At 39.5% G+C, this 13,127-nt stretch overlaps 1 protein-coding gene across 1 annotated transcript; it reads left to right on the top strand.

Moving 5' to 3' along the window:
• Nucleotides 1-10,166: 10,166 nt before the first annotated feature.
• On the top strand, nt 10,167-12,531 carry LOC144516118 (polymeric immunoglobulin receptor-like). Its single transcript, XM_078247323.1, has 4 exons — nt 10,167-10,302; nt 10,604-10,903; nt 11,819-12,127; nt 12,209-12,531. The coding sequence occupies exons 1-4, from the start codon at nt 10,260-10,262 to the stop codon at nt 12,529-12,531; spliced, it is 975 nt and encodes a 324-aa protein (XP_078103449.1). The 5' UTR covers nt 10,167-10,259.
• The last annotated feature ends 596 nt before the right edge of the window (nt 12,532-13,127 follow it).

Below are 13,127 nucleotides of genomic sequence, written 5' to 3'. Positions count from 1 at the left end.
AAGAGGATGCCAAGTTGAAAAATGAAAGTGAAACAAAATGACAATCCAGTCTGATTATCAGGCTCGTTAAGCACAAACTATTTTACTGTTTGATTGATGTTTTGAAAACTAAAAGTCCACAACTGAAGTTTTAAAGCTCCTGAACATGAACTTGAATATAATGTTTTCATATTTAGTACTCACAGCCTTTTAGGCTAAAGCAGTGCAGAAAAGATTTGACCAAATTGTGTACACAGTAATTGTAATTCTGTCTCAGTAACTCTGAGGCTTCGGGACACGAGAGTCAGTTCTATCTAACGAGCTGAGCTCAAATGTTTGTCTATGCTTGTGTGTTTATCTTGCAGATTGTAAGTGCTTTTGCTTGACTTTTATTATGGTCATTCAATCATATTTGTTGAGCTTTTGTGACGTTAAGAAAAAGATTAGAAGAGATTAAAGACATTGGGTCTCATTTCACATGAAGCATCTCAAAGATGAACTGAGCAGCACTTAAAAGAGCCTGAGGCCTCGATCTGTCGACTGGAGATTTTACGGCTCCGAACAAAGCCTTTTATCTGAAAGAGCTGATCTTTTTTTAAGCTTCAGGGATTCCTTCAATACTTCCACGAAATGTTGCTAAGTAACATTAGGCAAAACTGACAAATATTATTAAAACACAAATAAACCAAAGCCAGCACACTGGCAGAGATTTATTTGTGTAGTTTCATTCCACACATGTTTCTCTTCATTTGAAAAAAAGGGATGTAAAATCATGTTGAAAAGAAACAAAAAGCAGACTGTTGGTGTCAGCAAACCATCACCTCTGCCTTAGTGTCCTTGAGCAAGACACTTCATTTGTTTCAAGCGACAGTGCCAATAATCATTCATCATATGCTAGGATTTAAAGATACTGAATGATGAATGATATGTACTTGTTCTACTCCGTGTATAAACTTCATCTGTTGCTCAACAGGATGGTTACAGAGTTGAGACGTGGGACGAGCCAATGGAAAATTGTGTATTAAGTTTACTTTAAACAATATTCTCAATGTTCCCTTAAACAGAAACCGGTCTAAATATTTAACCAGTTCTCTCTCCCAACTCGTCAAATAAGGGTCAGTGGCCCTCAGCATCTGATACTGACACACCCTTTAGTGCAGGAATCTTCAACGTTTTTTAAGCCGAGGACCCCTTAACTGAAAGAGAGAAGGATCAGGGACCCCCTACTGTATATATTGTATAAAATACTTTGCATATTAAAGGTGCTGTAGGTAGGATTGCGAAGATCCAGGACTTAGGCAAAACAATTTGAACATCGACAACTTTTCAGTCCCTCCCCCCCTTTCCGCTAAAGTCCAAAACATTCTCCTAAGCCCCTCCCCCCACAAGGGAGAATGAATGTGTGTGCCTGAGCAGTGATTGGCACGCAGATAGACACCCCCCCTGGCCCTGATTGGTGCATCTGAACAGGGAGCTGTGGATTTTTGCAAATCACACTACATGCTGTAGGTGGTGCCAGAGAAGCTGGATTTTTTTTTAAATGACCTGCTTCATGTAGTTCTAGTCAAACATAGGGTCAGTTTCAGCAAATATGACAGAAAGTTAGCCTTAGCTAGTTAGTCTTACCTACTGCACCTTTAAATTGGGCCTACAATAATGTAAAGGGCAGTACAGTACATACCTTTCTTGTGCATAGAATACTAAGCTATTAAAATAATAATTGTTGGCATGATTTTATAAATCATGTTTTAATGTTAAACAAACATGTAGAGCAGTGAATCCTCAGGATGAACTGTATCTGGGGATAGCCATATTAGTGACTACATTACCTACAGGCCAGTAAGCCTATCATCAGTGAGGTTGACCCCCCCCCCCACTGCGGAAACTCTGAGGACCCCCTAGGGGTCCCTGACCTCCTGTAAGATCTCTACTTTGGTGTTTGACCGCAGCGCTGTGAGATGGTATGACAATGGTAGGAAGTCGTATTACAGACTGAGGAGGAGTTCCAAATCGCATTCTGTTCTTTTAACTTTTAAGCAGTTCAGACCAAAGATTTGCGAGGAGACGAGTTGAAACTTGCAACTAATGGACCTTTTTCACAGCAGCCATGTTGACATGTCATAGTAGGAAAAGCACAGCTGAAATTGATAACCTTAACAATGGCTCAATTCCATCAAGTGTCCCAGTGAGCTATTTCAGTGAGTCAGCATGCACAATACCAGGGCCTCTCCTAAGTGGAATGCAGCCATCATTAATGGTCTTGAATACACCTGTGCTTTTCCTACTATGACATGTCAACATGTCTGCCTTGTCTTGCAACGTGTCGGTCTGCAGCGTTCTAAAATCTGCCAGTTCACACCAATGCAACGAGACGAGCCAGTGTATCATCTCCATAGCAACGACTCTGTACTTCCGTCCTAACTTCTGACTTCCAGGCTTTTTGTAGCTGAATATATCATTAAATATGAATGTGGCTAACGTCAGTGATATTGAGATGCTTGCTACAGTTACAATTCTAGTGATGAATCGGCGAAAACACGTTTTATTTTCACGTCTTTGTTCTAGGCGCTCCCTGTCTTAACCCACTCTCTAGCTCACTCGACCGTACGTGCTTGCGGGCGCACGTTGAGCCTCAGTTAACAGTTTGTAACAGAAATAAAATGGATTATGGATAATTTTATTGTAGCTGACATTACAAACTGCCTTCTCTATTGGCTGTTGAAACAGGGGACATCTCTTATGTTCTAAAACCAGCCTCTGCGACTGGACCAGCTGAGTCGCAGCGGCACCATCAGCTGGTTTGAGACGAGATGAGACGGGCCGTTTTCAAAACCGCTGCAACTTTTCTCTGCGACGTTTTAAAACCTTTTCATCTTGTCGCGAATCTATGGTCTGAACTGGCCTTTAGTATGTACCATTGGCGATTTTAGACAATTTTTTAAGGGGGCTCAAGGGGGGCTATATATCTAGCTATATATCCGTGTAACATTCTCATTAGGGGCTGGCAAACTTGATTCCTTTTAAGGATTCCGGTTATTCTGAGTCACTCACTAAAGTGATCCGGGTTGTACAAGTCACTTGAGTCATTTGAGTCAGTATTGCTACTATAGGCGAGGTGAGGTGAGCTTGCAACATTTCGGACTGTCTGCTCGACCTAACTGCATTTCAACATACTACATTTATACACCAAACCTACAGTAGGTTTCACTTATTTTCATTTCTTTTTTACCTGTTCTTAACATGAACTTGGACCCTCTTGCTCATATATTATACACAAAGGATTGTAGGTCAGAATAGCCAGAAAAGCATTGTGGCTTGCACACTGCAAAATCCAATCCGGATGCAGTAGGACATCCTTGTATTCTTGGCACACTGCATTGGACATACTATGTATTGGGGACATACTAAATCTTTGTCTGGCATATTAAACAGTATTATTAGTATAGGTATTGGAACGCAGGGAGACACTCTGCATAAGGAAGTAGGTTGGGATAGGGGATGGGTCAAATAACACAGGACTTTCACCCAGGAGACTTGGGTTTGTTTCCCGTTCATGCCCCGTGTATCACTTTGGTTACCGTATGTTACAAACCTACTTTTTTTCACCCCCTCCCCCACGATCTTTTCTTATCCCTACGTAGTTTTGTTTGAATTCACAACGTTAACAATGTGTTCCACGTTTAAAAAAAAAGCGGCCGCAGTGGAGTGTCACCGTTTGACGTGCAGTGCGTTGACAAGTGAGCGCCAGTGTGATAACGTCAGTGTGCGACAAGTTGAGATGAGAACGTAGTTTTGTTTGAATTTACAACGGGACTAACCTATATGTTAAGAAATGACACCAAGGAGTACCGGGGAGGCAATTAAAAAGTGACGCCAAAGGGGCCTGACCAAGCTGCTGTATTTAACGACTTGAAAGTGAGAATGTGTTGCAATACTACAATACCCATAAGCTTTGGCTGTTGTTCCTATAGACTAGAAGCCAGTGAGAGGTGCAAATCAGAGCTGGAGGGAATTCAAAATGGTTCATTGTTGAAGTTGTGAACAAAACGCATCATAATAGTTTCTGAATTCATCCAAAACTGATCCAGAATACAAAAGTGAATTGATTTAAGATATAGATTATGATATCAGTTTTCTCAACAATGCAATCTTTAGCTTCCATCTGCTCTTAGCGATGCATTTAACTTTAAACTCTGTGATTGGATGTTTCTTGCCAAAAATACAAATTGGTGGTAACATCTCCCCTAAAGTTTTTTTTACGTCTGCAGGCTTGTACCTTTGACTTTTTTTTTAATTAAAAACAGGTTTGTCTAACACAGTTGTAAATCATTTGTTTTTATGGTTCCACCAGGAGAGTTTCCATATTATTTTTTGCTATTTTGTACACACAGCATCTATTGAATATACCTCTTAAATACTTAAATAGCCCCGCCATCACACATTTTAAACAAACAAATTAATTAATGAATCAATTAATTACACATAAATGCAGGTTGTTTTTCGATAACTTGATGCCAAGTGGTGGAACATTAATTAATATGTAAAAATTACCAAATTATCACTGTATCAAAGTTTGTTTTCTGTGTCAGTGAGGTTGTCGTTTTTTGCATCCCACACAATGTATAATGAAAATTGTTGGCAAATGCAGTATCTTTTAATAAGCTCACAGTCACCAATTAAAAAACTCGTCGTCAGACGACATCTCCTGACAGTTCTTTACAAGTTAGGACTCCTCCTAAATATGAGCTGGTATCTTAAATAAAAACATCTCCAGGAATGCACTGAGCATTACAAACTGATAATATCTAACACTTTAAGAGAAGTCAATGAGATTGTTTTTTACGTCACTCTTCTATGCATCCAGTTATGGCTCAAACATAAACTAAAGCGCTTAGCCTTTTTCTGTGTTTCATTAAGAGATAATAATGTTTTATTTAATAAAAATGTCTCATAGTTTATACACAGTAGCATGTAAACTAATCTCATTGTCAAGTGGAGAAGAAAAGGAGGCAAGAACGCTTTCAGAGAGTAAAGACATATTACTTTTTTTTTTTTAATGGAATTTAATGCAGTTGCATCTTCAGAAAGACATCAGAGATTTCAGAAGCTTGGAGTTAATGGAGGGAGATTTCCCACCATTAGTGATGATCATGTTTATACTGTTTATTATCTGCTTCATTCTCACTGTATCACAAAAGTAATTCAAAACCTGATAAAAGCAGCTATGAAGATTAACAAGGGCACTCAGTGTGGTATTAAAAGGAAGTTTATCTACCTACTTTAGAGGTATTTCAGAAGTGAAATATAGCATTGATGAGTGTGAAATTGCAGGACTATTTATTTTAAAAGGACGGATCACATTATTAATCAGTGGCAGAGCATCTGTCCTTGTTGTGGGCCAATCAGAGGCTAGGTTTAGACCAGGAGGACAGCCTGCAGCCCGCGGTTACTGACAGGCTTTTAAATCCTTAAGTAAACACTCGACAGCCCCCCCGCTGCAGGGTAACATTAACCCTCATCAATCAAACCTCACAGTACAGCGCATTCGCTCTGTACCAACACGTTCATAACAAATGGGGTTCACATGCTGGATCCTTTTCTAACTATACAGCAGTGTAATACCTGTCACATACACCTTTGCTCTTTAATCATGAGTCACTTTGGCACTGAAAGAAGCATGAAGCAAATACTTGATGCCTGTTAAGAATTGTCTTTTTTTAAAAGCAAGAAAATCTAAATTCCCGCACACACTTTCCACCTCTGCATTTGGTTTTGTTTGTTGACGTTTCGGTCCCAGGGACCTTTCTCAGCACACGTATTAAGAATTCTCGCTCTTTATAAAGTCATTTTTCTGTCCATCACAATTAGCGCTAGCAAAATTATGATAATGAACGAACAAATCCTTTGTATTGATTTTTTTTCGAGTTTGACATACACCCGGTCTGCACTGGTACGTACTGCTTCCAGGAAAATAGCCACAACCTTGCACTCTACCAAATCAACTGCCAGCCATCAAAATGGAAGCATTAAAACCGTAAAGGAATAGTTCACCCAAAAACAATATAAATTGTATAAAGTACTGAGTATTCCCTAGTAGGGATGTTAACCATTTAGCCGTCCACCGACAATAAGGATTTTGACAGATTAATACTATCAGTTAAACAGTTAAAAACAATGTTATTAAAACAAAAATAAAAAAAGTTATTAAAAAAACTTTTAGGCTGTACAATCTATTTCTTAAAGGTCCCATGACATGACAACAATTTCACCTTATGAGGTCCCCCAGTGGCTAGAAATGGCAATAGGTGTAAACCGAGCCCTGGGTATCCTGCTCTGCCTTTGAGAAAATGAAAGCTCAGATGGGCCGATCTGGAATCTTCCTTTTATGATGTCATAAGGGGAAAGGTTACCTCCCCTTTCTCTGCTTTGCCCGCCCAAGAGAATTTGGCCCGCCCATGAGAGAGAGAGAGACATCATGGCTTGCAAACAAGTGAAGCAGGGCAGTTGGTCAAGGCCACACCCCCACCCTCCAACATGCCCCCCCTCTCTCCTCCTCAATAGCATTTAAAGCTACAGACACAGAAATGGCACATACTAAGGAAAGCTCATTGTGGAACTGGCTCTAGTGGCTGTAATTTTGCACCAAGGCTGAATTTAGGGAAAGAGACTTCAGATACAGTATTAGGGGACCACTAAGGCCTATATAAAAGAGACTTCAGATACAGTATTAGGGGACCACTAAGGTCTATATAAAAGAGACTTCAGATACAGTATTAGGGGACCACTAAGGCCTATATAAAAGAGACTTCAGATACAGTATTAGGGGACCACTAAGGCCTATATAAAAGAGACTTTTATCCAAAAAACAGTATGGCAGTTACATTCTAAAGCAGAAATACGTATCCAAACATTCAGCAGATTGTCTACTGTGGAGTTTTCAGTCTCCTTTCCATTGCTGCATGATTTTCACAAACTACAAAATGCTGGTGGGGCTGGGCCCTAAGAGAAGCTGGGAGTTAGTATATGTGTCCAAAAACAACCAAATCTCAGAATACACAGTGTCTCAGAACACCTCTGCAGGTGGTTTGAGGAAGCAGCATCAACATCCCTCTATGATGCATCTTACTCTCAAAATCAGCTGAACATGTTAATGAGATGGTGATAACAGGGTATGAGATGCCTTCACGGCAACAAACCCACCAAACAAAAAACAACAAAACACCAATCAACTCTGCATGTGTGTGTGTGTTTGAGCACTTGCGTTTGCTCTACAGACCCCTAAAACATATAAAATCTCTATCTTATCTGTGTTTTCTTTCCAGATTGGCTGGCAGTCCAACTGCAGTGAAATGTCGCGAACACATACTCATAAACCATAAATGCACACTCAGCCGTTGTTCCATGTTTCACTTGGAGCAGATGACAAACGTTATCAGACTCCAAACCCATAGCATCGGCCAAAACACATTAGGGAAATAAGGCGGGTGTCCCTCCCAGTCCACACAGCCAAGAAATCCAGAGAGGCCTGTCAGGAAAAACAATCTGTGTTATTAGTTGCGAAAGATGGTTTTAAATTGTAGGTTTCAACGCAATCAACATAATCTGATGGTGTGTGTGGAGGTCAGTGTGAAGACTTTCTGGTACTCACACACTGCAGGATGCTCCTTTACACTCTTGTTTTACTCCAGTACCGTCATGCTTCACACATTCACACACTCTGCTGTGGAAGACGAGGCCGGTCAGTGCATTGGCACATTCAACTAAATTTCGGTCCTTTAATTCAACACGGTGTCTTTGTTGTTGCAATACGTCTAACTTCCCCATTTAGACTCCAGGGGTCCGTTTCAGGAAGGAGGTTTAACAAACTCTGAGTGTAACCCTGATGTCTGAGTTGATTTACTCTAAGATGGAAACTCTGAGTTTTCGGTTCCAGAACAGCTGATATGAGTTGGTTCAATCAACTCCGAGTATGTTCACGCGCGTGCACCACCACAAGAAAAAGGCAGCATGAATGGAGCCATGATACTACGATTCACCATGGTAACAACCACGAACAAACGGGTCGGCGGAAATACTCATGCGCACAAACAACGAGTTTGAACATGTATTTAGTTAAAAAAGCAAGACAGCGGCTGCTGCTGCAACAGAGAGAGAATTGGTGTGGGAGAAAATTGCTGCTCGAGTCAATGCGTACGCATTAACAGTGTATTCATTTAATATTTAATCACAGTTAACTTATAGTATTACTGGTGAAAACTGGAATGGTATTACACCTATAATTTCATTTGGGTGCAATCCTGCGGGCGAAAAAGTAAGATACTACTATATCCCATTCTGAGGCTGCAGCACCATGATCATTAACAGAACTATAATTTATAATCATTTATTTCTTTTTAATGGCTCTCACTGGTTTGTGTCCAGGGAACAATACAAAAAACGTTTAAAAGAGCGAGTCACACTTTTCTTTTCTGCATACAGTAGCTTTACTATTACAGTATGATCCGCATCACCAATAAGAAAAATGCCGTTTGCAAAAAACGTAATGCGACACAAAGAATCTGCTGGGATGTAAAAGCCTGTCCACGATGGTGGATATTAGTGATATGAGGACGGATAAGGTATCTACATATCTGATGGACTGTGAAAAAATGTGGAAATGAAAATACGTTTAGTCGGGACTCAATATCATCTCCCGACGTAAACTCTCTGTGAAGTAATACAGCTTTTTCATCAACGGGACAAAAGGACATGACATGTTTGAGAAAAAAGCGTTTTATAATTTGCCTAACAATAAGTTTTATTTATTAAGTGTTTATTCATGCAGATAACAAACTGCATTAAAATGTGCCTGATACAGACTGAATGAATGAATGAGGAAATGAGAGAGAAGAAACCTCGAGGTTCTCTCAGTCTCCTCCCTCTGACACTGTATGAGAGGGAGGAGACTGAGAGAAACTGGAGGTTTCTTAAAGAAAACCTGCTCCCGACCAGGTTAGGTTCACAGAGTCTGAGGTTAAGTTACCTCTCTTTCTGAAACAGAAAACCCAGAGTTTCCCTCATCTCAGGGTTAACAAACTCAGAGTTTTCACTAAACCTGCTTTCTGAAACAGACCCCAGGGGATCTTAGGCCAAACACACATTTAACAATGATTTGCTAATTACCACAGCTAAGTTAGCTACACAGAGTAGACCATTACATGATGCTGATGTGTGGCAACAAATGTTGGCTCAGTTCATACAAACAGTCTGAGAAGAAAACGAGCATTACGCCAAAACAAAGTCTTTGACAGATATTGCCTTCTAGGTTAAGACACGTACGGCACGCCTAGTTCAACTCCAGTCGGGCATTTTTTTATGCATTTCGTACTCCTCATCTCCTGTCTGTCTCTTTACTATCACATGTTTATTAAAGGGTGAAAATGCAAAACATCTTACTCTACTGCGTTGTTGGAAAAATAGCTGGACAACACATGACACGTGTACAGGTGATTGAGAAAGGTAAAATAATGGACTGCACTGTGAAAATATTACAGATTCATAATTTAAATAATAAAATCTAGTAATGGAATATGAAAAGTGAAGTATTTGATACCACGTCATCAGCAGCAGTTTATTGTGGTGTTGTGTTGATAGCTGGAAATTCAATGTGTCACATCCTTTAAATAGTTTGCAAGATTGATGAAGTAACGCTGTGAAACTTGTAGACTTTGGGGGATGTATCATCATAACTATTATTATAGTCATGTAGGAGTTGTGTTTAACAGTTCCTGGTTAAAAAAGGCTGATAACTTCTGACACTAAGAAGAACTTCTAACACTGCTGTAACCCCCAACTTTCCATTTATGGATTAATAAAATATCTTGCTTCTATTTGTAGTTTTAGTTTCCCAGTCACTTGCTTCCTTTTTTATTGAAGGCCAAATAATGAAATTTCTATTATACGACTATTCTACTATTTCTGACATGTTGTGTTTGTGTCAGGGACTTCCTATTGATCCAAAGAGTATTTTCTTTCTTCAACCCTCTCTCTCTTTCTCACAACGTAGTTCCTGTTTACTGTCAATGCCAAAAAGCAAGTTATGATAAGTAAGGAAGAAGAAAAAGGATAAGAACAGACAGAAAGGTGGGGGTGGGGCGTTTTTAAGTATATTATGACAGAAATTCAGGAAACCCAACTCTTGAGACCGACCAACTGTAGAGACGCAGGTATCAGACAGAACTGAAATAACCAGCTGGAGTTTAATAATCTGACGGAGGATCTCAGCATCCAACAGCAACATAATGAAGAGCTTTCTTCTACTCATCCTCTCACTGATGATAACAGGTACAACTAATACCTCCTCACTGATAGATACAATCATTCAAATTAACTTGCATTTTAAAGTATAATTTGTGGAGATTTTAGGAGCAGGAAATACAAGAAAAGTATTAGTAAATATAAAAAATATACAATCAACCAGTTTAATAGGACTAATCTGTGATCTACTGATTAATCCTGAGAGTGTGTTTCCGATCATGTTCCAGACAGACAGTGTAAGTTTTGTTGATAGAGATCATATTCAGACTGGAGCTCTGAGATTGTCTCAGAATCTGACATGATGTGATCTTTTCTCTCTGATCTACAGGCTGGGAGGCCTCATCTGATGTGAAGGGATGCACAGACGGATGGGTGGAATTCATCTGCCAGCACAAAACAAGTCAACAATATCAAAGAGTTGATGTAGTTAAGGGCAGCCGAACAATCATAGGAAGTACTCAAAAGAATGAGTGGCAGACCGAGGACAGATTTTCTGTTCACTATGATGCAGCAAATAGAAAGCTCAGAGTGGTCATCAAACAACTTCAACATGGGGACTTTGGGAAGTACAAGTGTACATTTATATTTAAACAAAAATCTAACTGTGATAAAGTGGACTTGGAAGTTGGTAAGAAATGCTGCCTCTTTTTATCACTGTCTCTCATGTCCTTTGTTAAAGCATTTTGTAACTGTGTTAAAGAGTAACTACACCCTCAGATAACTAAGGTATCAGACATGCACACTTGGACATACAGTACTCCTATTGTTCTAGTCGTCATCTACTGACTAACCAAGTTACAAAAACGGGAATCCAATTTGCCATAAAGTACATAATAAAAGTAATGACAAGCAGATATATTGTAAAGATTTTCACGTTTTACTTCCCTTTTCTTTATTACTTTTGAACTGCATACAGAACAGCTAAAACCACCATCTCATGTGGCAAAAGACACAAAGGAAACTCCAGTCATATTTTTCTGCAAAGTGAACGGGATGGAATGGGTTGAATTCATCTGCAAATATCCACAACTATATATATATATATATATATATATATATATATATATAGTGTTGATGTAGTTAAAGACAGCTTAAAAATCATACAAAGCATTCAAAAGAATGAGTGGCAGACCGAGGGCAGATTTTCTGTTTACCATGATGCAGAAAATATAAATCTAAGGGTGGTCATCAAACAACTTCAATATGGGGACCGCAGGGACTACGGGTATATATTTAGATTAAACCAAAAACTCTGGCGAAGACTTAGAGGTGGAATTGAAAGTTAGTAAGAAATGTTGCCTCTTTTTATCACTGTCTCTCATGTCCTTTGTTAAAGCATTTTGTAACTGTGTTAAAGAGTAACTACACCCTCAGATAACTAAGGTATCAGACATGCACACTTGGACATACTCTTCAAATCATCATCTACTGTACATAACTAACCAGGTCCAAAAATCTCTTTGCCATGAAGCACATAGTACAGGTCATGACAAACAGACAAAATGTAAAGATTCCACATTTTACTTTTACTTTTTATTTTCAGATGACGGCTGTCAGACACCATTTATTCAAACTGCGTACAGAACAGCTAAAACCACCATCTCATGTGACAAAAGAAACGACTCCAGATTCATGTTTTTCTGCAAAGAGAAGGGTTCAATCTGTGAGGATATTTTATCAACAAAATCTTCTCTGAAGTCAAACGGGTCCTTCACTCTCCCAGAGACCAGCAGTAGCTTCAACGTGTCCATCAGTAATGTGTCCTCAGAGCATGCTGGTGTCTACTGGTGTGGAGTGGAAACAAATGAAGGTTACCGAGCTGCACTCAGAAAAATACAACTGAAGGTTGAAGGTGAGAAACAAACATCTGACACTTTTAGGTTTGATGTTAAATACAGTAACTGAACAACGCTGTCTGTCTGTCTGTCTACAGATACTATTACTAACTTTAGTAAGTCTCCAACTGTTGGACAGACTCTCACATACTGGTGTAAATATCCAGAAGGTACTACGATAAAAAAATTCATCTGTAAAGGAGAAGATCCATCTATATGTAAACAGATAGTAAGCACTGCAAAGAGGAACGCTGGAAAGTTTTCCATGACGGATGACAAAGTGAAGAGAAATATCACCATAACAGTGAGAAACGTAACAACAGAAGACACTGGGACATACTGGTGTGGAGCAGAAAGAAATGACCCAAAACAGAGCAACCCATTCTTCCACAGGCTCATGATGACTGTCGGTGAGTTGTGACATTATTTTATGGTTTGAAGGGGGGTGCTATTCGCCGTGGGAGTGTCACTTAAATGTGTGATGTCCTGTTGAATCATTCTAAACTTTTTGCCTCAGGCATTCAAAATAAATGGAAAGACTTACGTTTTTGCCGGACTGTCTGAGAACTGACGCAGTGTGTGTGAATGCATTGGCATTATACATTGCCGTACTATATTTAACTTTAACAAATCGCCTGAAAATGACACCAGGCTGCTAACGTATACCCATACAGACCTCTACAAACATCAGACTACTCGCTTGTAACTCAACATGCATAAATTAGCCAGTGGCTAGCGAACATTTAGTTAGCAGCTCAATCTTGACAAAACACCACAGTGAAATGGAAATAAAAAATGAATATTCAAATCACAAAATTGTAAATCGAATACCTACCCAACGAACGAATATCAGAATAGTCGAATATTGAAGTCCAGCCCTATTGGTTATACTGCAAATGCAAGCACTTTCACCAGTGGGCCATGGGCACCATTGTGTGGAGAGAGTCAGGGTGGTTTCCGGGCCTTGTTGATAAGGCTAGTGGCAGAGGGGAAAAAGCTGTCCTTGTGTCGTGAGGT

This window comes from Sander vitreus, chromosome 4 (genome assembly GCF_031162955.1).
Source record: "Sander vitreus isolate 19-12246 chromosome 4, sanVit1, whole genome shotgun sequence".
Lineage (NCBI taxonomy): Eukaryota > Metazoa > Chordata > Actinopteri > Perciformes > Percidae > Sander > Sander vitreus.
The sequence above is the reverse complement of the archived record's forward strand: the minus strand, read 5'-3'. Positions and strand labels throughout refer to the sequence as shown.